This window comes from Mastigoproctus giganteus, chromosome 6 (genome assembly GCF_048544385.1).
Source record: "Mastigoproctus giganteus isolate SK-2022 chromosome 6, ASM4854438v1, whole genome shotgun sequence".
Lineage (NCBI taxonomy): Eukaryota > Metazoa > Arthropoda > Arachnida > Uropygi > Thelyphonidae > Mastigoproctus > Mastigoproctus giganteus.
Window position 1 is genome coordinate 148,737,578 of NC_143580.1, and position 27,961 is coordinate 148,765,538.

Sequence of the window (27,961 nt, forward strand, 5' to 3'; positions counted from 1 at the left end):
AATGGATGGGTAATTCATCTAGTAAAAAAGAATCCATATAAGGAGAGATCAAAAAGGTATGGGTTGCAGAACATGTAAATAAGGCATTCGGAAGGATGGGGATCTGATTGAAGGTGGGGGAGCAGAGAAAACTGAATGGCAGTGGAATTTTCAGTCAATATGGGACACAAAAACCAGGTGTCATAAATACTGTTCAGAAAAACTAATAGACTGGACCTCAGGAAGTTTACATTTGTTTGGTTAGCATGCTGTTAACCTCTGGAATAAATTGCATTTCTGGGTGGTTGAGGTTGACAGTGTGGTAAAGTTTAAGGAACATAGTGTTACAAGTCAAGTGGTGCTATGGGTTCTCCCCCAACTCTGCTAAGTTTAAGGGACAGTTAGATTGGTACAATATAGCAGGGAGAAGAATTAGGGTAAGAGGGATATTGTAAATACTTTTTTTTTTTTTTTTTTTTGTCAATGCAACAGAAGTCTAGCTTCCTTACATCTTTTGGCCTTTTACTAATACTAAACAGATTAACTGAGACACCTTTTATTTTTTCTAATGAGAGAGAGATTGTTGGGCTTAATATTTAGTGTAATTGAAATTCTAACTAACTACTTTTGCATACAGGTTTTTGCACAGAAAAATTTATTTTCTTTTTTGAAATTTTACTATTTGCTTTTTGTGAGACAGAGTTCTAAATATTTGTAGCAGGTAGTTGGGAAGCATTATCTTTTATCATGGGTTGCCATAAAAAAATTGTTTATCTATTGAAGGTATTTGTGCCACCCTTGTCATTTAATGTTTTTTTTTTTAATTTTTGTAAAATAAAGTGTGAATTATATAAGTTAATCATGCACAAAAAATGTAAGTTCATATCTTTGATTGTAATAGTTACTGGACATAATTTATTCATAATTTATTATTTATTTATTTTTCTGAATTTTGATCTAAAATAAAAATTAAGAAAACTTATTTTCTTATTTTACTTTTTCCTAATTGCATTTCCTTTAATAATGTAATCTTGCTCACTTATATACAATTCCAGACAAATTAACAGGGCGCCTTTGTTTCAACCTGTTTTACAGTTTTAAAGAAGGAAAGGAGATGATTGAGGTAGGTGACTGCTGTTGTTGGTGGCTTCCACGCTCACGGACTACGAGAGGCTCAAAGATGGTCAGCAAGCTCGGGAGCTGCCTATGGCGGCAGTCACCTACCCGAACCTTCTTCCTTCCTTCTTCTCCCTCTCCCCTCTCTCTTTTTCTCCCTTGTCACCCTTTGTACATACCCATAAAACACACTTCCCTCCTCTGTGACCTCGCATACTTATGTACTTGAAGGTCAGCTCACATAAAAACCACTGCTTTCCAGTGCTCAGTTAGTTGACAAAGGCTACATACAGTAGCCGAAAACTTCTATGTTATGTTCTTTATTTGCGCTAAATATAATATGTTATCTCTTGAATATCTGTGCCTTGTGTCAGTTTCCATTTTATGTGTTACTGCATCTACTGTCTCTCGCATAGCAAAAAAGTTCTTTTCACTTGGTTGGTGTAAGCAAGAAATAACTATGTAACTTATTCAAGGAGTGGAACAATGGAGAAGATGGAGATGTTATTAGTGCTGTGGATAGACAATATGAACCAAAATCACATTCCTGTAACATAGGCAGTGGTTATGGACAAGGCTAGAAGCTTGTTCAATGAAATTAATGAGGAATTGGGAGGGACTGAATCATTTTCGGCTAGCAGGGGCTGGTTTCCCAGTTCAAAAACTGGACCAGAATTCACTATGTAAAAATTACTGGTGAGGCGGCTAGCACTAACACTGCAGGTGCTGAGGAATATTCTCCCATATTCCAAAAGTTAATGGATGAAGGCTGCTACACTCCAGAGCTTGGTCTTTAATGTTGAAGAAATGGGGCTGTACTGGAAGAAGAAGAAGAAGAAGATACCTGGTAAGATATACATAGTTTGTGAAGAGAGGTCTGCCCCTGGTTATAAGGCTGGAAAAGATCTGCTTATATTATTTGTGGATGGTAATGCATCAGGCACTTTTAAGTTAAAGCCGATGTTGGTGTATCATTCAGATAATCCATGTGTTATGAAGGTTTCCTGTTTTCTGGCGCTCTAATAAGAAGGCATGGGTGATTCAAACCCTTTTTAGTGAATGGTACACTTTATACTTTTGTTCAGAGGTGGTCCAATTATATGCAGCAAACAACTTGCCCAAAAAACATTGTTTTAGTCCTTGAAAATGCTCCAGGACATCCAGCCAACCTTGAAAATATCCCTAATAACGTTCTGAATGCGAAGGTCGTTTATTTTCCACCCAATTGTTGCAGCCAATGGATCAGGGAATTAATTCGACATTCAAGGCTTACTATTTATGTATGACCTTCAAAGGGATTGCCGAAGCAGTTCAGGCATCTGACTCAGTGACTGTGAGGGACTATTAGAGGTCCTACAACATTTTAAAGTCATACGTAACATTGTTGTAGCCTGGAAAGAAGTGTCACAATCGTGCATGAATGCCGTTTGGAGGAAATTGTGGTCTGATGCAGTGTCTTACTTTCTTGAGTTTAAGCCAGTTTCAGCAGTGGCTGAAGATGTGACTTGGATGGCTGAGGATGTTGGCCTTGACAAGGTTGACATTGATGATGTCAGTGAGTTGCTGCAAAGCCATGGTGAGCCTCTTTCAAAGGAGGACTTAGAGGAGCTGGCTGCACAATTGGCTTAACAGGATTCTGAAAAGGAAGAGCAGGAGATTGTGCCAATTAGGATCCTTACCACAAAGACACTTCAATCAGTTTTGGCACAAATACAAACAGGCTGTGAAACTTTATGTAATAATGAGTCAGACTGGGAATGCAGCTCTTCCATCCAAAGAGCTGTTACTAACATATTGAAGCCCCACTACAATATGTTAGAAAAGAGAAAGACTTAATAGATGTCATTGCTTCAGTTCTTTTCTGAGGCCAAAGAACCTGCAGAACCGGTTGACCCTCCATCAGGCCCTCCCATTAATGCTGCCCCATTACACACTGTCAAAGAACATCAATCGTGGGGGGGGGAGACAGTGGCGTTACTACACCAAAGATGGCTCTATGGGAACTAAGTTAAATTTTTATTTTATTCTTATATTTTATCTGTAAATATTATTTATATCTTATAATTATAAAATAACCACAAATATTTAATATAAAAAGCACTTATATTGACTCTTATGGTTCAATTTTCGTAGTAAAGGAACCTATCTCATTTAAATACATTATAATTCTTCCTTGATTTACGCCACTTTAGGGCTGACCGGGCTAGCCGGGTGGGCAACCCAAAGGTCGCAGGTTCGAATCCCACCTCGGGCTTGGATCAGAGTAGAAAATGAAAAAACCTTGGGAGGTGCAATATGGCCACAGAAGCTGATGTGCCAACAACTAACAAAAAAAAAAAAAAAAAAAAATGCTGCTTTAGCTAATGACCCCGAGGAGGTTGAACGTAACCCTGACATAAATAGGGGTTCACCTGTTCACCAAATTTTGTGAATTCTATTTTTGTTTTTCCATATTCCTGGTCGTAATTTTAGTTAGGCCTTCTTTAGGAGTAATACAAATTTTTTTACCCCCATCTATTGTTTAAGAGCTAATTATAGGACTGCTCTTATAAGCAGAATGGCTTAGAACACACTGCTTTCTGGTGTATACAATTTGGTTTAGATTACATGTGTATAGAGGATTAAATTGTGGAACGTGACTAATACCCAATAACTGTCCCCACCCTTCCCTTACAGGTGGCCTAAGGGCTTAATACTGTTCTTCTCTTTCTTTGTGATTCCCTTCTACTTCTGACTCTTGTTTTCTCTCTCTTTCAGGGTAACTCAGAATTTTTTTTTTTGCCCGGTGCAGCAAAAGCCTCAGGCTTCCTTGCACCATATGGCTAATTATAATAATAATAATAATAAACAGTTAATAGCAACAGTTCCTATTATTTTGTTTATTAGTAATATATGCCCGATTTTTTCCCCCTTGCCAATAACAATATTTTATTCTATCAGTATCACCCCAAGAATAAGAATTTCGTAGTGCTCACAGCTTTTTTGTAAAAAAAATTTTAAATATTTTTTTGAGCCAAATATGCAAAAGACAGGTTGAAATTGTATTGGTGATTTTCTATTAATTTGTCCAACATTGTTGTGACTATTCTTTTATTGTGGAACTTTATAAGAAGTGTGTAGTGTTATATGAATCTTAAGTATAACTGAAAACAATTTAAAATAGATGCCACTATTTTTTATAAATAAGCATAACTTATAGACCAGCATAATTGGAATACTCAGTTATAAGGATTATAAGATGATAATTTGAATATATTTTCCTTTATGTAGCCATAAGAAATCTTACTGGTCACTTTTATCTAAATGGTAACTGGAGAATTGAATTTCCTAGTGATCTGAAATTTGCTGGTACAGTGTTCAGCTATGAAAGGAAGCCTCATGGTTTTCTAGCTCCAGAAACTATTAGAGCTCTAGGACCCACAATAGAACCAGTTTTCATTGTTGTAAGTTTATGATTTTTGAGTGTTGTTATTAAAATGCATTACACATTTAGCTCTGAATATATGTATACAGTAAAATAATAAAAAATAAAACCACCACTGTAGCTTTAGCTAATTTCTTTTTCTTTCATTAGTAAGATTCTTGTGATATGGTCTTAATTAAAAATACAAACCAAAAAACCTCCTGTGAGGAATTTCTGTCTTCAAAATCTGTCTAGTAAAGATCCCACATGTAAAATAATATTAAAACATATGAGTTTTTCTTTTCTAGACACAGGTTGAGGCTTGGTTATCCCTTTTTTTCATATTTACTAATGCATTTTTCGGTAAAGAAAAAATATTCCTTTTTTGGAAAAATAAAATGCAGATATATTTTCCTGGAATAGTTATGATGATCAAAACACAAGTTACAATAGTTAAAAGTTATGATGATCAAAAGACGTACTTAGCAAGTGACATCTAAATTTCACAGCTTTTAAGAAATAAATAATGATTGCCAACAACTTAAATTTGTTTGAAATTATAAATACTACTTTACAATTCTCTGCATAAATTTCAATGAAAACAACATCAATTTTCATGTGGAAAATTAATGTTGTTTTTAAAAGATTCCTACTGGTACAAGAGATTCCTATTTGCTAGATCACTATTCTTGTAGTCTAGTATTAGATCATCTATTTACACTGAAAGGATAGAGGTTGAAGAGGTTGAGCAACAGGTTCGGGGCACACTCTACTGTCTTTTTGATTATTTCGGGACCGGACCTTTTGAAGGTCCGGTCCAGGGCATTTATTTCCCCTAATGAGTGTGGCAGCACTGTTGACCTCCTCCACGGTGAAGTGAGGTTTTGTCATTGCTGTTTGATAGCTTTCATTTTCTAAGCAGAGTTGGATCTGCTCTGTTGTCTCTGGTTGTATAGCTGGGTAGAAGACTGTGTCCAGGATATTGGAAATGGTCTGCTCCCAGGTTGTGGACATGCCTTCTTGGGTCAATATGGTGGCGGCAATAACTTCCCCTCGGGGGAGTTTGTTCATGGTCAGTTTGTAGACGATTCCCCAGGGGTTCTTCTTTCCCATAGTGGAGACCAGGTACTCCCAAGATTGCTGTTTACAGCTTCTGATTTGGGCTGTGTAAGTGTTCCTAGCCAACTGGAGAGTGACAGTGGCACAAACAACTTCAATAAGGGAGGTGCCAGAAATGTCTTCACCAAGGCAATCATTAGCCACAATAGGTTATGGGAGCTGGTAACCCACCAAAGTCCCATTACTAACACCGCGACACAGGACTCTATGCCACAGTTGGATGAAAGAACATTGGCACTGGATCTTGGATGATTGGAGATGGGTCTCCTGTCCACTGAGTCCCATTTTGAGTTATTTCAAGTGGATGGGAGGTGCGTATTTGGTGCATACGAAGCTATGCACCTGTCATGTCAACAAGGAACTGTTCAGGCAGGTGGATGTTTGGTAATGGTCTGGGGTGTGTTCAACTGGCAGACGTTTAGGTCCTCTGGTACATCTAGACGCATCTCTGAATGGTCCAGGTTACATGTCCATCCTTGTAGACCATCTTCAATGGTCATCATGCACCCACAGGGCAGTGGACTCTTACAGCAGAACCATGTTCTTGTCACCACAAAGCTGTGGTGACAAGAACATGGTTCAGAGAGAATTCAGCAGATTTTACCACCATGTAATGGCTCCCCGTTCACTGGATATGAACCCCATGGAGCATCTTTGGGATGCTGTGGAAAGGTCCGTTCGAGCTTTGGATCCTTCATCTAGAAATGTGATGGAATTATGGACAGTGGTGCAGCAAGCATGGATGGAAATACCTGTGGAATGCTTTCATGAACTAGTGGACTCAATGCCTTGCCATGTGACTGCCCTTATCTGGGTGAAAGATGGGCCTACCCATTACTAGGTAGGTATTCCATGATTTCTGTCCACTCAGTGTACTAAACTACCAGTTCAACGATATACTAGAAAAATGTAATTGTTCTTACCTTGACTTTGTCACCGTTATATATGGTTTTCAACACCAATCCCGAATTCTTTTCTCGATTTAAAAGAATCTTATTTTCCTGAGTAGATATTTGTTAGCATGTTTATAATGATGAAATTCATATTTATTAAACATTTAAATGATTAGTTACACTTCATAAATTTTTTTTTCTGGGCAAAACTTTGAATATTCTCTTATGAGATTTAACTTGTAATATGAATTTTTATACTTAACTTTCAGCTTACTCAACTGAATAATCAGAGTTTCAAAATAGCATTCACGATCAATTTTAGTTTTTTAATAACGATACAAATGTTTCTTGTATTTTTTTTAATGTTTTTCTTCCATTCCTTTCTTTTCCTCCAGTGCTTTTAGTAGCTACATGTGTTATTCTGTTTGTGACTTGCAATGTGAGTCAAGGGCAAGGTATTGTTACTATTTGTATGTGATTTGATTGTTCAGTAGAATGTACTACATTTAAAATAAATTTAAGTTCAAATGAAGGGCATAATGAAAATAGGTCTTTAGCCTTATCTTATAGTTCATCAAAGTCAATGTATAAAAAAATGTGGAGTTAGTTTTATCAGTTACATATACAGTGTCATTGACATTCTAAACCAGAGGTCACTTGTGCCAATTGTGGTATGCACAGCTCTTGTCAGTGGCCTGCCTTTCGTGTGAACAATAATGCAAAAAATTATACAATTCATTTTAAAAATCAAAAATGAAATTCTGCTTTCATTGTCAGAAATTGTTACCCAGGCTTCAATGTGATAGGAACCTGCAGTTCATACAAAATACTTGTTAGCATTAGTTTAGTGCAGATAGGAAGGGAGTATTAGTGAGCTTCACATTATATCAACTTTGTTAGGATGAACATTTGATCATTAACTTATATTAAACTTATTTTTAAACATAAAATTCATTTTTTTCCTTTTTTTTTCATTATTTAAAGCATTTAATATAAAATTCCTTTATGCAGTTATAAAAAATATTAGTTGACACCAGGGGTGGACTAACCTTAAAGTTTTTGTACATGGTCCTTTAACTTTTTTTTTTTATATAAAAACGGAAAAAATGTACTTGCGACTTTTTTTTAAATTTTAAATTCTTCCAAGTTTTATTTGTGTGTGGCATCTGGATCTGTCTCCAGGTGGCACATTATTGTTATTAGCCATATGGTTCAAGGTAGAAGCCTCAGGTTTATGCTGCACCACACACACACACACACACACACACACACACACACACACACACACACACACACACACACACACACACACACACACACACACACACACACACAGAGAGAGAGAGAGAGAGAGAGAGAGAGAGAGAGAGAGAGAGTCACCAAAAAAGAGAAGAATGATGATATCCAGCTCAGGACCCTGGATGTGCCAAGTCCATACTCACCAGATGTGAGCCCCTGGGATTGATGAACATATTTGGCACATTGCAGTAAGAGGTTGGTCTGCACTGGATATGGCATCTACACTGCCACAGTCTGTGTACATGCAATATCCCCAGTCTCCATTCCATTGGTGATAGCAGTTACTGAATGTATTATGAATCATAATACATTCAGTAAAAGATATTAATCATAAAAAAATAAGTGACCATTGTTGCTAAAAATTGCATTGTTGCCATGTTATGTTCCCTCAAAAATTGCATGGCCCATTATTAATTGCCATACTGGTACATTGAATGTAATAAAATAGGCTCACCAGGAAAGTATGGTGGTTTTGAAACTTGTTACTGGGTTTGAATTAAAGACTGAAGTAGTTCTTAAAGGTCTCTTAGCCAATCTCAGGCAGAGAATGTAGAGCCCCCTAAGGAGTTGCCACTGCTCAGGTTTAAGCAGGCCATGTTTAGGTTACATTGTAATTTTTCCAGGAGTAGAATGATAAATAAAAAATAAAATTTCTTTTATATTGTGAGCAAATGTGATATTATTGTATGTTATATCATGTTTTTCAGAATGTATATAACTTAAAAACTATTTAATACTAATATTATGACTATAATATATTAAACCAGGGGTCAATCATATATATTTATTTTTTTTATGTGAACCCCAAGCACGAGAGGTATTAGAACCTATAGTACTTAGTACCGTGCTTGGGTTGGAGGTTGAGAAGACGAAAGAAGATATTTGTTGACATTGGACTTGAACTTCTGTAGATTGTAATTTTCAGGAAATACGTATGAAGGAAGGTTGTTCCAGAAAATGGCAGTTGAATGAATAAATGAGGAAGATGAAAAGTTGGTTCTGTGGGGTTGAAGTTGGACAGTAAATGGATGTTGGCTGGTGGTGGCACGTGTTCGGACCGTTTTGAAAGACAGAGTGGGAAGTATAGAAGCCAATTCAGAAGCACAGTGCCCATGGATGTATCTGTAGAAGAGGCATGCAGCAGAAGCAGTACATCTATGAGAAAGCGAGTGGAGACACTCTATTAGAGATGAATCATTAATTAACCTAAATGCCCTCTTCTGAATGGAATCAAGAAGCCTGAGAGAGGTTTTGGGGGCCCCACCCCAGATGTGGGAACAATATTCCATGGCAGGGCGGATTTGTGATTTATACAGAGTGAGCAGCTGTTTGGAAAAAAAGTAACGCAGAGAGTGAAAGAGAAAACCAAGTTTTTTAGATGCAGAGGAAGCAATATTTATAATGTGCTTGTGCCAAGAGAGATTAAAAGTCAGGGTAATCCCCAAAAGAGATATATCATTTTGCCTAGAAATCGGAGTGTCACTAAAGATAAGCATAGGAGCAGAAGAATCCTTTTTGAGAGATATAAGACAAGACTGAGTTTCACAAGGGTTGAAATCAACTGTTGTCTTTGCCCCACTATGAATTACCTGAAGATCGGCATTTAAGGAATTGGTAGCAGATTTTCGAGAAGTTGTAGCTGATTGAGCAGGACAAGGTTTCTCGAAATGGAAAGTGGAATGCAATGTGCTATTATCGGCAAAACTATGGATAGGATTTCCAGTCAATGGAAGAAAGTCATTAATATACAAGAGGAAAAAAGTGGGGGAAAGAACTGAACCTTGGGGCACACCGGCATTAGTTGAGAAGTTAGAATACAGAGAGCCATCTACCATCACCCTCAGTGAGCGATCAGAGAGAAAACTGGATAACCAATTACTAAAAACAGTTAGCAAACCATAAGATGGAAGCTTGTTTAGAAGACCTTTATGCCAAACACGATCTAAAGCCTTTGAGATGTCAAGAGCAACTACTTGTGTTTCACCGAACCTTTCCATTGAATTAGTACATAAATGGGTAACATAAGCCAGAATATCACCAGTGGATTGACACTGACGGAATCCATACTGGCGATCATTGATCAGACGGAAGGTTTCTAGGTTTTAAGAGTTTGCAGTTAATTGATTTCTCCATTATTTTAGAGAGAGTAGAAGTAATTGCAATGGGACGATAATTGAATGGGAGGGATTTGTCACCCTTTTTAGGAACTGGCTGGATATGAGCAAATTTCCAAGCAGAAGGAAAAACACCTTTGGAATAAGAAATTAAAAAAAGGTGGCAAAGAATAGGAGTAAGTTCAGGAGCACAGGTTTTGAGAACAAGTGGAGAAATACCATCAGGACCTGGAGCTTTCTAAGCATCAAGATTCATCAAAATCCTTCTGACATCCTTTTGACGGAAGACCACAGGAGGCATTGAATGCAGCGTGTTGGGAATGGTGGGAGGTGTTTTACCATGATCATTAATACATGAGCTGGAAGAAAAATGGGATGCTAGCAGGTCAGCTTTATCCTTAGCTGAAGTGACAACAGAACCATCTGGTTTGGACAGAGGTGGGACCAGAGATGGGCAAAAAGTTGCGGCCAATAGCTTTGGCAAGAGACCAGAATGCTCGGCTACCATTAGGGCAAGAAGCAAGTTTTCTACTCTTAGCCTGTTCAAACTCTAGTTTGGACTGATTAATAACTGCTTTACAATTGTTGCGAGCTTTGGTGTAGGCAGAAAATGAAACTGAAGAATTAGAAACAAGCCAATTATGATATGCAACATTCTTCTCTTGGACAGCCTTAGCACATTTATTAGAAAACCAAGGTTTAGATAAAGGACGAGATTTTAAAGTGGAGTGTGGGATAAAGGATACCATTCCTGCAAGAATAATTTAACTGACACGATCTGAGCAAATGTTGACATCAGAAGTTTTGAAACAGTAATCTGACCAAGGAAAAGAAGAAAAGAAGTCTCACAGGTCATCCCATTTTGCATTCTTGTAATGCCAAACAACACGAGGTTGGGAATAGCCATCAGATAAAGGTTCCATTGGAGAAGAGACAATTACCAAGTTGTGATCTGAAGTGCCTAAAGGACCTCTCACTTCGACCATGTACTTAGAAGGGTTGTTTGTGAAAAAAGATCAAGCATATTGGCTGTATGATTAGAATTGTCCGGTATTCTTGTAGGTAAATGAACAATCTGTGCTAGGTCATTAGTAATTGCAAAAGCCTCAGCATCTCAATCTGCTGGGTCGGTGTGACTAGAAAACGGAAGCCAGCTGGAGTTATGAACATTAAAATCACCAAGGAAAATTACCTCACTGTTAGGAAAGTTGGACTGGAGAAAGTCAAGTTGCAAAGAGAGGAAGTCAAAGAGCTCCAAGTGATTAGTGGAGTTAGGAGAGTGGTAGAGACAACAGATGAATTTTACACAATGAGGTAGAGAGATTTTAAGCCAGAGAAGATCAAAGAGAGGAGATTCCAAATTGCCAAGTCTCTGACAGGGAATATCAGAACAGACATATGCACAAGTACCACCTTTGAGGTGAAAGGAATTATACAGCGAATAATTTGGGCATCGAGATGAGCAGTAGTTGAATCAACTGATAACTGAGATTCTGTCAGAAAAAGTACATGGGGTTTGGCAGACTGCAAGTGGAAATGGACATCATTGAGATTAGAATTGAGACCACGTATATATTTGTGAAATGAATTAGGAAGTTCTTGGGAGGCTTAGATCTTTTTGCAGATAAGCTTGCTGTGTTAGTTTGACAATTCATGGTGTATTCAATAGTAAGAAAAAGTGGGTGGGACATACTGTATGAAGTAATGAAATTTTTGGATATGGCGTACACGTGGTAAGAATATACCCAGATCCTTGACATAACGTGGCCTCAACAATGCTCCCCGCATACACACTACTCGGACTCCCTCCATTCACTATCTGGCAGAATAGAGGTAGCAAGATTATAGCTGATCTGGAAGCCTCCTAGTGAGTTACCAATAGGTTTAGTCCTGTGTACTAACTAGCGGCCGGCCTGCGAACAACATTTTAGAGCTGTACCCTCGAAATGTAAGGAATATTGGATCTCACTACGACGTTAATCATAACTTCAAAAGTCATCAATCATACTGCATGATGGAAGAGATAGGGAAAGGTTGACCGGAACCTAGCTCTAGAGACTAAACATGGGTTCCTCCACTTCAAGCCTCTAATAAGCAAAGTGGTGGTATTTCACCAGTTGATAAGAGTCATCTACCACCTAGTACTGCCTGGTAACATAGGGGGCGGCGTTCATCCATGTGGTGTGGGCACCACACCTCGACCCCTGCTTATGTTGGTTCACACATGGGTGGTCACCCACCATGTACTTGTGCATGGAGGTTATACCCAGGATCACTAACAGTCCCACCATCGTGAAGGTGCAAGCAGAGGATTTGGCTGTCACAGACCATCCGGACTTCGCCAAAATTGGGTCGACTTGACTTGAGTTTTACCCGAATATCAGTTCCATCAGCGTTTTAGACTCCCAGGTAGCAAGTACAGCTTGTCTGGCATATCTGAGAGAATGTCTGTGACAACCTATAATACCTTTCTGAAGTATCAACTTTCTATACATTAAAATAATTTTCCTCCTAGTGATATTTATTCAACCAATGGGAGAAGCGAGATGCAGGTTATGTGGTAATACTTAAAAAAATACTAAAATATGTAACAGAAGCTTGTTTTACTGTGGTAAAACAAGCTTCTGCTTCAGTTATGTGGTCATAAACCTCATGCACATGCTTTGTTTATCTAGCATGGCCACTCAGTGTCATTTCTTGATTTCCATATGTAACATATTTATGTATTCATAGCTGAGGAAGAGACATACACAGTGTCAAAAGCTTCTGTAAGTATTTTATTTTATTTTAACAGCGGAAGCAAGCGCAGCAAGCAGGGGGCGAAGCTCATTAGTATATGATTTTTTTAAAAATTAGAATTTCTGGCATTAGTTTCTCCAGATTCTCCAGATGTTCTGGCATTGTTGTTTTCCAGATTCTCCAGATGTTCTGGCATTGGTTTTCTCCATATATAATCAAACCCATTTTCTGGTCCCTATTTTAAATTATGGCATTAATAGGTTATAGACTGGAAATTAAAAATCTGTACAATTAAATAGTTATCAAATATGACCTTTTAGTAATTTTTTTCCCTAATAAATAACATTTAACAAATTAATTTTTTAGTTAGAATATAATCTAAACCAGTGTTTTGCAATCTTTTTCTCTACATGGCACACCTTAAGTTATTATTATTATATTATTTCTCCCTGATTGGGGGTTCCACCAAGTACACAGGGTGGTTGTTGTTATGTCTGGTGTTACTGTTGGTCAAGGAACTCTCTGACTATCCTACAGGTGTTCAGGATTGCAACTTTCTGGAGTTCCTTGTAGGTGTTCACTGGGAGACTTATTGCTGCTAGGCTGTTATGTTGGGTCTTTGACACTATACTGGTGGTTGACACGATGATCGGGATGGTTGTTACTTGTTGCATATACCACATCTCTTTGATCTCCTGTCTTAGGTTTGTGTACTTCCTGATTTTTTCTCCATAGGTTTTCTGCTGGTTGCCAGTGTTGGGTACTGCTATGTCAATCAGATAGCATTAGCATTAGCATTAGTAGAGGCATATGATGCAAGAAAGCAAGCTTATTCAGCATCAGCCAAAAAAAAAAAAAAAAAAAACCTCTCCCATTTCACCCCTCCGTTCGTTCGAAATACCTGTCCAGTTGAGCTTTAAATTTGTTTAGGCTATCAACTTCAACAACAAGTGATGGAAGTCGGTGTCACCAACCAACCACCCGCTGGCCAAAGGCAAATTTCCGCACATCTATCCGACATCCGTCCTTCCTCAATTTGAATTTATGCCCTCTGAGGTGATTATTCTGAGAAAGATGAAGAATCCCATTGGCATTGAGCATGCTCAAACCATTCAAAGCCTTATACACCTCTATCAGATCACCTCGCCGGTGCCTAGTCTCCAGACTCTGTAATTTGCAAAACTTAAGCCTTTCTTCGTAAGAGCAACCCTTTGTTCCATTTACTAATCTTGTTGCCCTTCTCTGTACCCGTTCCAGCAGCTCTACATCCTTCTTGAAATGAGGCCTCCAGACCTGTATACAGTACTCAAGATGTGGCCTAACCATTGCCTTATACAAGGGAATAATCACCTCCTTATCCCTGCTAGAAAAATTCCTGTATATCATTGACAAGACACCATGAGCTACTCTTGCAGCTCGTCTGCACTGCTCAGAGAACTTCATATCTGCCTGCACAATTACCCCCAGGTCCTTTTCATTCTCCACCACTGTCAGTGTAGTACCGCAGAGTTGATACATTGCTCTGGGGTTACTGTTACCCATATGTAGTACTTTACATTTGTCAATGTTAAACTTCATTTGCCACCTCTCAGCCCATCTGTTCAACCTTTCCAGATCCTGTTGCAGCAGCATAGCGTCAGTAGTGTCCTTAACGACCCTGCCAACCTTTGTATCATCTGCAAACTTAGACATTAAACTTGATATCCCATCATCAATATCATTCATAAACACCGAAAACAACAATGGACCCAACACTGAACCTTGAGGAACTCCACTAATAACATTAGTCCACGTTGAGCAGTGTCCATTGATTACCACTCTCTGTCTTCTGCCACTCAACCATCCCCTTATCCATAGCAGCAATTTGCCTCCAATGCCACACTGCTCCAATTTGTGCAGCAGTCTTCCATGTGCAACAGTATCAAAAGCCTTTCTAAGATCCAAATATATAATATCAAAGTTATTCCCTGCATCCAGTTCTTTTGTGACTACATCATAGTATCCAATCAAATTGGTCAGGCAAGACCTGCCCTTAACAAAACCGTGCTGCGTCTGAGCTATAACTGAATTCTTGTCTAGATGATCCTGCAGTGCTTCTTTAACCAGTGCCTCCATTAATTTACCTGGAACAGAAGTTAAACTAACAGGTCTATAATTACTTGTGTCAGCCTTTGATCCTCCTTTGTGAATTGGGGTTACATTTGCACATCTCCAGTCTATGGGTACCTCCCCTGAGTCCAAAGAAGCTCTCATAATTATGGCTAGGGGTTTGCATACTTCCTTTGCTACCTCCTTTAATATAACTGGATAGATCCCATCCACCCCAGGTGCCTTTTTTATGTTTATCCTCAACAATCTCTCCTCCACTTTCCTCTCAGTTATTACAAAATCATCCAGCTCACTGCCAATGTTTACTTTACCTACATCATTCTCCTTCCTGAATAACTCCTCATGCGTGAATGTAGATGCAAAATACTCGTTTAGATTGTTAGCCACCTGAGCAGGATCCTCAACTGTTGAACCATCAATATCCAGTGGACCAATCTGATTCATCCCTTTCCTTCTCGAGTTCAAGTATGTAAAGAACTCCTTTCTGTTTTTCTTTGCATCCTTTGCCAAGGATTTTTCGTAGTCTGCCTTTGCCTGCCTAATCTCCTTTGTGACTTGGTTACAGACCAACTTATATCTATCATAGGCTTCCATGTCACCCATTAATTTGTATGTATCCCATGCATTTTTCTTCTCTGCCACATGTCTCATTAGTCCATCTGACAACCATTTAGGCCTAAACCTTGAACAATATTTCTTAGTTGGTATGTAAAGCCTGGTAGCCACCAAGATTAGTTCCTTGAATGCTTCCCATTTTGAGTTTGCTGTTGGTAACATCATCAGTTGGTCCCACTGTATAGAATTTAAATACTGTCTCAGACCATCATAGTCGCCTTTACGAAAACAAAAACCCTTCCCTTTACCCTTCCCTTTACCTCTTTACAGCTCTATCAGTTACCTCCTTGAGTAAATCCCACTTCAACACACTGTGATCACTGCCACCTAGTGGTTCATTTATCTGCAGGTTCTTAATGCATGAAGAATCACTGCTGATAATCAGATCAAGAGTATTGCTCCCTCTTGTTGCCTCACGAACATGCTGATGTAGAAAACAATCATCCAATAAATCCACAAAAGCCTTGCTAGTGTGCGAGTGACCAACCCACAAATTCCAGTCAATATCTGGGAAATTAAAATCCCCCATTATAAGACTCTCTGATTTACTGGCCCACTCTATTTCCCTGTACAATATATTATTATACTCATCAGAGTCATTAGGCCTATAGCACACTCCTACTCTCAATTTTGATTTCCCTATGCTTATGTCACACCAAACTGACTCGACACTGCCCTGTCCATCGATGTCAACTGGCTTCACTTCCTTTGACTTTATGTGTTTCTTAATTAATAGCATAACCCCTTCTCCCCTCCTGTCCTGTCTATCCTTTCTATATACATTGTATTCCCCAAATTCCAGTTCCGCATTACTTATATCTGTGTGACACCACGTCTCTGATATCCCAACAATATCTGCCTTTGATGTTTTGAGCAATACCTCAAATTCATCAAATTTATTTACCAAACTCCTAGCATTGGTGTACACGCAGGTATACATGCACCTGTTTCTATTCTTAGCTACCCTAACACAACCCATGTGTTTACTTGTAACGCAATGACTACCAGCAGTCTCTGAAATATCCTGCATCTTGTTTTTCAGACTTCTGCTCATTTGAATAGAAGCAGTGCAAGAATCACTTCCACCTCTGCCAGTGGCTACTGTTAATCTATTAGTCCTTGTATCCCCCCCCAACTAGCAGTTTTCCGACCCACCTAACACTGCCTCGACAGCATCAGCAAAAATTCTTGCACCCTTTCTATTTAAGTGTATCCCATCCCTGTAGAAGCAATCTCTCCTGTTAACAAGTACAGTCCAGGCTGAAAAAAATTCTACCCCTTGAGCCTTGCACAATCCCTCCAGGGCCGAATTGATCGACAAGGCTCTCATCATATACTCCCTCCTATCGTGCCTGGGCAGAATTGCAGACACTTTCAAGTTCAACCCTAATTCACGGCTTTTTTTCAACAGTGACCTGTACTTGCTAAGTAATTCCGCCGGTCTCCTACTCTTAATATCATTAGTGCCAACGTGTACAACTATGTCACCTTTTGTGCCCTTAAAAGATGATATCCGCTCTACAACGTCAAGATAGGTAGCCTTTTCCTTCTTGTCCACAAGGGTTATATCCGGTCTGTTGTGTGGGATGGTCTTATCCGTTATTATGCATGGTCCCAGTCCATCTGTGGGTTGGGGGTCTCTAATACTGCCTGGGGTTCATACTTATAGTATGGTTCACTTTCTTTGGTCAACTGGTATTTCCTTGCTAGCTTGTGTTGTATTATCCTGGCTACCTGGTTCTGTAGTCTGGGTGATCACCTTGCAACCTCCTATGATGTGTTGGATCATTTCTGAGGCCAGGTGGCATTGTCGACATGTGTCATCTGACATTCTGGGCTCCTTTGTGATGTATTTCCTATAGTTTCTGCTGTTGATTACCTGGTCTTGGATGGCCAACATGAATCCTTCAGTCTCGGGGAAGAGCGTCCCACTTGTGAGCCATGCATTGGAAGCAATGTTATCAATGTGACCTTGATGGTGGTCACTGTAGTGTCTGACACGAAGTGTCTTCTTTGCCCATCTTTCCAGCTTTGTTTCTTGTGCCGTCTGGGTGAGAGGGGGACTCCTCGCTTAGGTTGAGTGGGGTATACCACTTATTTATCTTCCTTATGGCCTGGTGCTGTGTTGTTCTCGAAGTAATTCTTCAGGTTAACTATCACTGTTTTCTGTTGCTCTATCAGGTCTATCAGGCCCCTTCCGCCTTCTTCCTGGGCAATTGTGTCTCTCCATGGCAGATTTCGGGTGGTGTTGGCAGCTTTTGGTCATCATTGTTCTTGTCTTTGCGTGATATCCTCCAGATCGGTGTTAGTCCAATTTATGACCTCAAAGGAGTATGTTAGTACTGGGACTGCATAGGTGTTTGTGGCTTTAATTGTGTTCCATCCATTCAGCTTTGCTTTCAGCAGGCTTCTGAGTCTCTGATGGTATTTTTCGTCAGGCAGTCCTTAATTTCCTTGTGCTGTAACCGCTGAGTCTGCATCATCCAGTATTTGTAGGCCTCTCCCTCTGCCATGGCTTCAATCTCTTTACCACTCTGCAGCTGGTAGTTTCGGTTGACTAATTTTCCCTGGCGCAATCCATTATTATTATTATTATTAGCCATATGGTGCAAGGAAGACTGTGGCTTATGCTGCACCACCCAAAAAAAAAAAAAAAAAAAATCTGAAAAAGAGAAGAATGACGATATCCAGTTCAGGACCCTGGGTGTGCGAAGCCCATACCAGATGTGAGCCCCTGGGGAAATCTGCGGCACAATTATCCATGACACAATATGGCACTTCAAAATTAATCCCCAAAAAGCATAGTTTACGGCAATGCTAATATAAATATGCTAAAAGTCATAATAGAATCAATTATTATTGTTCCAACCGAAATTGGCTCATCCGTATATTACATATTTTATGTACCTGAACATGAACCCTAAAGCAAAGCAAAGCCAAAAAAAAATATATATATATATATTCTATTAGTATTAACCCAAATAACTACACGTACCTTCAATGTGATACTTGTGCCTGCTTTGCTGAAAACAGATGGCTGATGTGTGGCAGGATCGTTGACAATGCATGCCTCATTTCTTCATCAATGGGTCTGAGTCTCTCCCTCTTTGAAGTTTTAATTTCATTCAAGGTTGAAAAGTCCAGTTCACACAAACATGTAGTTGAAAATGGTAATAGCATATTAATTACCTTCTTGGAGCTAGCCAGGTATTCTTTCCTTATTGACAACCAAAATATGTCAAACTGCACTTCACGATGTTTTAATTGCAATGTTCTGTCCATTTTAGATCTGTTAGTTAATCTTGTACCTTCATCGGAAGAGATTTTGCATCCGCAACAAATGGATCATGAACCCAGTCAAAATCTTGTTTGGTTTGTTATTTGGTTTTTAGGAGCATTAGCAACTAAGGCCATATTGCTCCGGGGATATGTGGTGGTCATTCCCTGACCTTTCCACATCCTTCGTATTTGGTGGGCACGGGCTCGAACCCCAGTCTAATCAAGAAGCGTGTGCTATACACTGTTGCTCCTGCCCACCTGGCTACGGAGGCGCCCAAAAAATCTTCAATGCTCTCTTCAAAATAATCCTTGAACTTCTGCTTGAAGTTATCTAAATGTTCTTTAATGAAGTCCACACCACTTTATTACCAGCAGCAAGCACCATACAGTTGGGAACATCTCAAATGGCCCATTTGAAATACATTGTATCCACAAATTCAGCTTATTCTGTAAGCCTTGAATCTCATCCATACTCGTAAAAAGATTTTCGTTCTTGCCTCGTATTTTTCGGTTCAGCTCATTCAAGTGAACGAAAATATCGGAAGGATATGCCAACTTGGTCACCCATTCATCATCTGCAAATAATTCTGCATACTCATGACCCCCAACTGGTAAAAACGTCTGTACCTCCTCCTTAAGTTCAAAAAGGTGTGTTAACATTTTACCATGTGATAACCACCACACTTCTGTATGTGGCAGAAGTGTGGTGTGTTTAGATCCCATTTCCTGACGCAAAACGGAAAAAAGCTGCAAATTAAGGGGGCCATGATTTGATGAAGTTGATGACTTTTACTACTTCGTCCAGCACAACAACGTGCTTTTTTTTTGGGATGGTACAAATGGTATGGCATACCAACACCTTTATTAACAGTGATCTGTGACATTTGGATACTGTACACTTCGAAATTTATAATATTATATAAATATTATAAATGATAGGTGGAATATAATAAATAGATAGTTGGAACAGGACCAGGGTATGTCTGCCAGGGTCAAAGGTTGATGACGTTGTAGAGAGGATATCATCTTTTAAGGACAATAAAGGTGATATAGTTGTACATGTTGGCACTAATGATATTAAGAGTAGGAGACCGGCGGAATTACTTAACAAGTACAGGTCACTGTTGAAAAAAAGCTGTGAATTAGGGTTGAATTTGAAAGTGTCTGCAATTCTGCCCAGACACGATAGGAGGGAGTATATGATGAGAACCCTGTCGATCAATTCAGCCCTGGAAAGATTGTGCAAGGCTCAAGGGGTAGAATTTTTTTCAGCCTGGTCTGTACTGGTTAACAGGAGAGACTGCTTATACAGGGATGGGATACATTTAAATAGAAAGGGTGCAAGAATGTTTGCTGATGCTATCGAGGCAGTGTTAGGTGGGTCGGAAAACTTCTAGATTGGGGGATACAAGGACTAATAGATTAACATTAGCCACTGGCAGAGGTGAAAGTGATTCTTGCACTGCTTCTATTGGAATGAGCCGCAGCCTGGAAAATGAGATGCAGGATATTTCAGAGACTGCTGGAAATCATTGGGGTACAAGTAAACACATGGGTTATGTTAGGGTAGCTAAGAAAAAGAACAGGTGCATGTATACTTGCGTGTACACCAACTAGGAGTTTAGTAAATAAATTTGATGAATTTGAGGTATTACTCAAAACATCAAAGGCAGATATTGTGGGGATTTCAGAGACATGGTGTCACACAGATATAAGGAATGCAGAACTGGAATTTGGGGAGTACAATGTCTACAGAAAGGATAGACAGGATAGAAAGGGAGGAGGGGTTATGCTATTAGTTAAGAAATACATAAAATCCAAGGAAGTGAAGCCAGTCGACATTGCTGGACAGTGCAGTGTCGAGTCAGCTCGGTGTGACATAAGCATTGGGAGATCAAAATTGAGAGTAGGAGTGTGCTATAGGCCTAATGACTTTGATGAGTATAATAAGAAACTGTACAGGGAAATTGAGTGGGCCAGAAAATCAGAGAGTCTTATAATGGGGGATTTTAATTTCCCAGATATTGACTGGAATTTGGGGGCTGGTCACTCACACACTAGCAAGGCTTTTGTGGATTTATTCGATGATTGTTTTCTACATCAGCATGTTCGGGAGGCAACTAGAGGGAGTAATACTCTTGATTTGATTATCAGTAGTGATTCTTCATGCATTAAGAATCTGCAGGTAAATGAACCACTAGGTGGCAGTGATCACAGTGTGCTGAAGTGGGATTTACTCAAAGAGGTAACTACCATTAGGGGTAAAGGGAAGGGTTATTGCTTTCGTAAAGGCGACTACGATGGACTGAGACAGTATTTAAATTCTATACAGTGGGACCAACTGCTGATGTTACCAACAGCAAATTCAAAATGGGAAGCATTCAAAGAACTTATCTTGGAAGCTACTAGGCTTTACATACCAACTAAGAAATATTGTTCAAGGTTTAGGCCTAAGTGGATGTCAGACGAACTAATGAGACATATGGCAGAGAAGAAAAATGCATGGGATACATACAAATTAACACGTGACACAGAAGCCTATGATAGATACAAGTTGATCTGTAACCAAGTTACAAAGGAGGTTAGGCAGGCGAAGGCAGATTACGAGAAATCTTTGGCAAGGGATGCAAAGAAAAACAGCAAAGAGTTCTTTACTTATGTAAACTCTAGAAGGAAGGGGATGAATCAGATTGGTTCACTTGATATCGATGGGTCAGCTGTTGATAATCCTGCTCAGGTAGCTAACAAACTAAATGAATATTTTGCATCGACATTCACGCATGAGGAGTTATTCAGTGAGGGGAATGCCAGAGGTGTATTCAACTCTGGCAGTAAGCTAGAGAATCTTGTAATAACTGAGAGTAAAGCAGAGGAGAAATTGTTGAAGATAAATACAAGAAAGGCACCTGGGGTGGATGGGATCTATCCAGTTATATTAAAGGAGGCAGCAAAGGAAGTAAGCAAACCCTCAGCCATAATTATGAGAGCTTCCTTGGACTCAGGGGAAGTACCCATGGACTGGAGATGTGCAAATGTGACCCCAATTCACAAAGGAGGATCAAAGGGCGACACAAGTAATTATAGACCCGTTAGTTTAACTTCTGTTCCCGGTAAATTAATGGAGGCACTGGTTAAAGAAGCACTGCAGGATCATCTAGACAAGACTTCAGTTATAGCTCGGACACAGCATGGTTTTTTTAAGGGGAAGTCTTGCCTGACCAATTTGATTGGATACAATGATGCAGTCACAAAAGAACTGGATGCAGGGCATAACTTTGATATTAAATACTTGGATCTTAGAAGGGCTTTTGATACTGTTGCTCATGGAAGACTGCTGCACAAATTGGAGCAGTGTGGCATTGGAGGCAAATTGCTGCTATGGATAAAGGGGTGGTTGAGGGGGAGAAGACAGAGAGTGGTAATCAATGGACACTGCTCATCATGGACTAATGTTATTAGTGGAGTCCCTCAGGGTTCAGTATTGGGTCCATTATTGTTTTCTGTATTTATAAATGATATTGATGATGGTATATCAAGCTTAATGTCCAAGTTTGCAGACGATACGAAGGTTGGCAGGGTTGTCAAGGACACTACTGACACTATGCTACTGCAACAGGATCTGGAAAGGTTGAGCAGATGGGCTCAGAGGTGGCAAATGAAGTTTAAAATTGACAAATATAAAGTACTACATATGGGAAACAGCAACCCCAGAACAACGTATCAACTCTGTGGTACTACACTGACAGTGGTAGAGAATGAAAGGGACCTGGGGGTAGTTGTGCAGGCAGATATGAAGTTTTCTGAGCAGTGCAGACGGGCTGCAAGAGTAGCTCATGGTGTATTGTCGATGATATATAGGAATTTTTCTACAGGGATAAGGAGGTGATTATTCCCTTGTATAAGGCAATGGTCAGGCCCTACCTAGAGTACTGTATACAGGTCTGGAGGCCTCATTTCAAGAAGGATGTAGAGATGCTGGAACGAGTACAGAGAAGGGCAACAAGATTAGTGAATGGAACAAAGGGGTGCTCTTACGAAGAAAGGCTTAAGTTTTGCAAATTACAGTGTCTGGAGACTAGGCACCAGCAAGGTGATCTGATAGAGGTGTATAAAGCCTTGAATGGTTTGAGCATGCTCAATGCTGATGGGATTCTTCCTCTTGCTCAGTGCCCTAATAATCACCTGAGAGGGCATAAATTCAAATTGAGGAAAGACGGATGTAGGATAGACGTGAGGAAATTTGCCTTTAACCAGCGGGTGGTTGGTTGGTGGAACAGACTTCCATCCCTTGTCGTGGAAGTTGATAGCCTAAACAAGTTTAAGGCTCAGCTGGACAGGTATTTCGAACGAACAGAGGGGTGAAGTGGAAGTGTTATTTTTTATTTATTTATTGATTTATTTTTTTTTTTTTTTTGGTTGATGCTGCATAAGATTGCTTTCTTGCATCAAATGCCTCTACTAATGCTAATTCTAATGCTAATATTCCATAAATATTTTCTCACGTTTACCTACTTTTCAAATAAGCTCAGTTATTTAACTATATTTGCATTTTTCACTGTCTGTTGTTAAGATATTTTCTATATAAAACTTTATAACCATTTTTAGAATTCTAAATTACTCAGTCAGACTTCTGTTTAACGAACTCCTTTTATAAAGCAATTTTTTTTTAAAATTCCCCTTGGAAATTACATTTAAAATAGTTTCCACTGAGGGAAGAAAATTTTCATATAACGAACGGCTTAAGAGAGACTTAACTGGGTACGCACTTCTGGCCTTCAGGCAACTTTATTAATATTAGTGAATATTAGTGCTACTGCCAAGCAACAATTAAGCAAGCTAAAGGGATTACCATTCTGCAACTTAGGGGTATCTTGTAAAAGTTATCTGACCACCTGGCCCACGTACGGAGAAGTCACGCTGGTCAACAGTGAGCAGATCAAGGGGTATTCCCTTGATCTGCTCACTGTTGTGTGGAAATTTGCCTTTAGCTAGCAAGTAGTTGATGGGTGGATTAGACCTCCATCTTTTGTTGTGGAAGTTGATAGCCTAAATAAATTTAAGGCTGAGCTGGACAGGCATTTGGAATGAATGGAGGGGTGAAATGGGAGGGTTTTTATTATTATTATTATTATTATTATTATTTTTTTTTTTGGCTGATGCTGCATTAGCTTGCTTTCTTGCATTGTATGTCACTATTAATGCTAATGCTAATATTGATGAAGTTATATCAGGTTAAATGTCCAAGTTTGCAGATGATACAAAAGTTGGCAGGATTGTTAACGATAATAATAACAGTATGCTACTGCAACAGGATCTAGAAAAATTAGGCAGATGGGCTGAGAAATGGCAATAGAAGTTTAACATTGATAATTGCAAAGTATTGCATATGGGTAGCAGTAACCCCAGGAGTAATGTACCAACTGTGTGGTACTACACTCAGGATAGTGGGAAAATGAAAAAAACCTGAGGGTAATTTTGCAGTGAGATATGAAATTCCCTGAGCAATGCAGACAGGCTTCCGAGGCAGCTCATAGGATTTCTAAATATAATAGGGTTTGTTGACTCTCTGGTTAGAAGGTTATTACTGTGTTGGCCAAGATTTTTGCATCTGCAGTGAATGCTAAGTTTTTATATATATTTAATTATTTTTTTGACTTAATTGTTATACTAAATTATTTTCTTTAAGTAGCTTTATAGTCCTAGTCAAGCTCCTTGGTTTATTTGAATTTAGATAGCGATTTAGAAAGTTAATACTTAGTGTCCGTAGATCTAACGGCTCGTAACTTGCTGCCATTGTTATATGGTAGGGAATAGCATAACGTAAATCCTGAACTTCATAGCCTAAGATTTAACATAAAACTAAATAGCGAAATACGTTGCACCATATTAGAAATCTGTTAGATTAGTATAGTATTATCAATTAATCAGTAAAATTTATTAATCTTATTAAATTTCATTGTTAATTAAATTATACTTAAATGGAATCATGACCCAAATGAAACAGCGAGCACAAAGTAATGGTAGTACTTTGCAATTACAAGGCCGAGTAAAGAATAAATACACCAAATTAGTCAGAAAATCACAAAATAATGTTATACCTCCAAATTTAAATCAAAAGTTTTAGAAAAACAATAATTTCAAATCAATAAATAAGAAAAATCCACTTAACGGCTTTGAACACAACCGTCTCCTAGTAGCCTCTTCAGCAGAACATGAACAGGTATTTTGAACGAACAGAGGGGTGAAGTGGGTTTTTTTTTTTTTTTTTTTTTGGCTGATGCTGCATAAGCTTGCTTTCTTGCATCAAATGCCTATGCTAATGTACTGTGGTTCGCAGGAGAACTGAAGGGGGCAATTCTACAATGCATCACAGTCTAAAACAATGTGCAAAATGTGAAATGTTTGCAGACCTGTCTAGAACAGGACATGATCTAGCCAAGGAGGATGTCTTTGTGTGTGCTAGGTGCAGAGACTGTGAAGAAATTAGGCACCAACTCAGCATTCTGATGTGCATCTACGAGAGCTTCAGGTGTAGGGTATATGCCCTCGAAGAAATGAATATGAGGGGCTCATCAAGCTCTCAGCTGCCAAACTCAATGTCCTAGTTTACTCCTGTGCATCAGGCAACACAGCGGCAATCTCTAAGGCAGAAATGCGCTGGTTCCACAGGAAGTAGTTATTGTTGGTGACTATTGTCAGGGAGATGGGGAATATATTATGCAAAAAGGATAGGTGGAACAGGACCATGGTATGTCTGCCTGGGGCAAAAGTTGATGACGTTGTAGGGCAGATATCATCTTTTAAGGGCACAAAAGGTGATACTGTTGTACATGTTGGCATGGAACAAATAAATGTATGAGCTGTGTTAGGGTAACTAAGAGTAAGAACAGGTGCATGCATACTTGCATGTACACTGATGATAAAAGTATAGTAAATAATTTTGAAGTACTGTTCAAGGCATCAAAGGCAGATATTTTTGGGATATCGGGGACATGGTGTCACACAGATATAAGCAGTGCAGAATCTGAATTTGGGGAGTTGGTTATTATGTTTTGTTTTGTTATTTGGTTTTTAGGAGCATTAGCAACTAAGGCCATATGCTACGCACTTCTGCTCCTGCCAACCTGGCTACGGAGGCGCCATTTGGGGAGTACAACGTGTCCAGAAAGGATAGACAGAGTATAAGGGAAGAGGGGTTATGTTGTTAGTTAAGAAACACATAAAATCTAAGGAAGTGCATCCAGTCGACATGTGTGGACAGTGCAATGTTGAGTCTGTTTGATGTGACATAAACATTCGGAAAGGGAAAATGGGATTAGGAGTGTGTTATAGGCTTAATAACTCTGATGAGTACAATGAACAGCTTTGAGAGAAATAGAGTGGGCCTGTAAATCAGAATGTCTTGTAACGGGGGATTTTAACTTTCCAGATATTGACTGGAACTTGTGGGTTGGTCACTGACATGCTAGCAAGACTTTTGTGGATTTATTGGAGGATTGTTTTATACAGCAACATGTTCGAGGGACAAACAGAGGGAGTAATACTCTTGATCTGATTATCAGCAGTGATTATTCATGCATTAAGAATTTGCAGATAAAGGAACCACTAGGTGTCAGTGATCACAGTGTACTAAATGATGTGGGATTTACTTAAAAATGTAACTACCATCAAGGGTAAATGGAAGGGTTTTTGCTTTCGTAATGGTGACTACAGTGGTCTCAGACAATTTTTAAATTCTATAAGTGGGATCAACTGATGATGTTACCAACAGTGAATTTTAATTGGGAAGCCTTCAGGGACTTAGTCTTGGAGGCTACAAGGCTTTTCATGCCAGCTAAAAAATACTGTTCAAGGTTCAGGCCTAAATGGATGTCAGATGAATTAATGAGGCTCATGGCAGAGAAGAAAAATGCATGGGATGCATATAAATTATCAGGTGACACAGAAGCCTACAGCAAATATAAGCTAGTCTGTATTGAAATCACAAAGGAGGTTGGGCAGGCAAAGGCATAATCTGCCTTTGCCTGCATAACTGAAGAACTCTTTGGCAAAGGATGCAAAGAAAAAGAGCAGAGTTCTTTATTTATGTAAATTCTAGAAGGAAGGGGATGAATTAGATTGGTCCACTTAACATAAGTGGTTCAAATATTGATGATTCTGCTCAAGTAGATGATAAACTGAATGAGTATTTTACATCTACATTCACATAAGGAGTTATTCAAGGAGGGAAGCCAGAAGTTTATCAAACTCTTACAGGGAGCTAAGTGATTTTGTAATAACTGAGAGGGCCGACCGGGCTAGCCGAGTGGGTAAAGTACCTGCCCGGCAACCCAAAGGTCGCGGGTTCGATTCCCGCCTCGGGCTTGGATCAAAGTACTGCAAAAACCTTGGGAGGTGCAATATGGCCACAGAAGCCGATGCGCCAACAACTACCAAATCAAAAAAAAATAATAACTGAGAGCAAAGTGGAGGATAAATTGTTGAATTTAAACATAAAAAAGGTACCTGGGTTGGATTGGAATCTATCCAGCTGTGTTGCAGGAGGCAGCAAGGGAAGCTTGTTTGTTTGTTATTTGGTTTTTAGGAGCATTAGCAACTAAGGCCATATTGCTCCGGGATATGCGGTGGTCATTCCCTGACCTTTCCGCATTCTCCGTATTTGGTGGTCACGGGCTCGAACCCCGGTCTAATCAAGAAGCGTGTGCTATGCACTGCTGCTCCTTCCCACCTGGCTACGGAGGCGCCACAAGGGAAGCTAGCAAACCCTTAGCCATAATTATGAGAACATCCTTAAACTCAGGGGAGGTCCTCGTGGACTGGAGATGTACAAATGTATCCACAATTCACAAAGGGGGTTCAAAGGGTGACACAAATAATTTAGACCTGTTAGTTTAACTTCTATTTCGGGGAAAATAATGGAATCACTGGTTAAAGTGGTGATACAGGATCACGTAGACAAGACTACAGTAGAGTATAGTTCTGACACAGCATGGGTTTGTTAAGGGGAAGTCTTGTCTGACCAATTTGAATGGATATTATGATGTAGTCACAAAGGAACTGGATGAAAAAATAATTTTGATATATACTTGATTTCGGGAAAGCTTTTGATACTGTTGCTTTCAAATATGAAAGCAACAGTATCAAAAGCTTTCCTGAAATCCAGTATCATCAGTATCAAAATACTGATGCCATACCGCTGCAATCTGTTCAGCATGGAGGACTGTTGTACAGATTGCAGCGGTATGGCATTAAGGGCAAGTTGCTGCAATGGATAAAGGGATGGTTAAGTGGGAGAC

At 39.3% G+C, this 27,961-nt stretch overlaps 1 protein-coding gene across 1 annotated transcript in view; it reads left to right on the forward strand.

Moving 5' to 3' along the window:
• Window positions 1-27,961, forward strand: part of LOC150084650 (papilin-like) — a 967,274-nt gene that overhangs the window by 316,691 nt on the left and 622,622 nt on the right. The window contains exon 9 of the mRNA XM_090376529.1: window positions 4,366-4,538. Coding sequence (XP_090232655.1) covers window positions 4,366-4,538 — 173 coding nt within the window. The remainder of the gene's footprint in view (window positions 1-4,365; window positions 4,539-27,961) is intronic.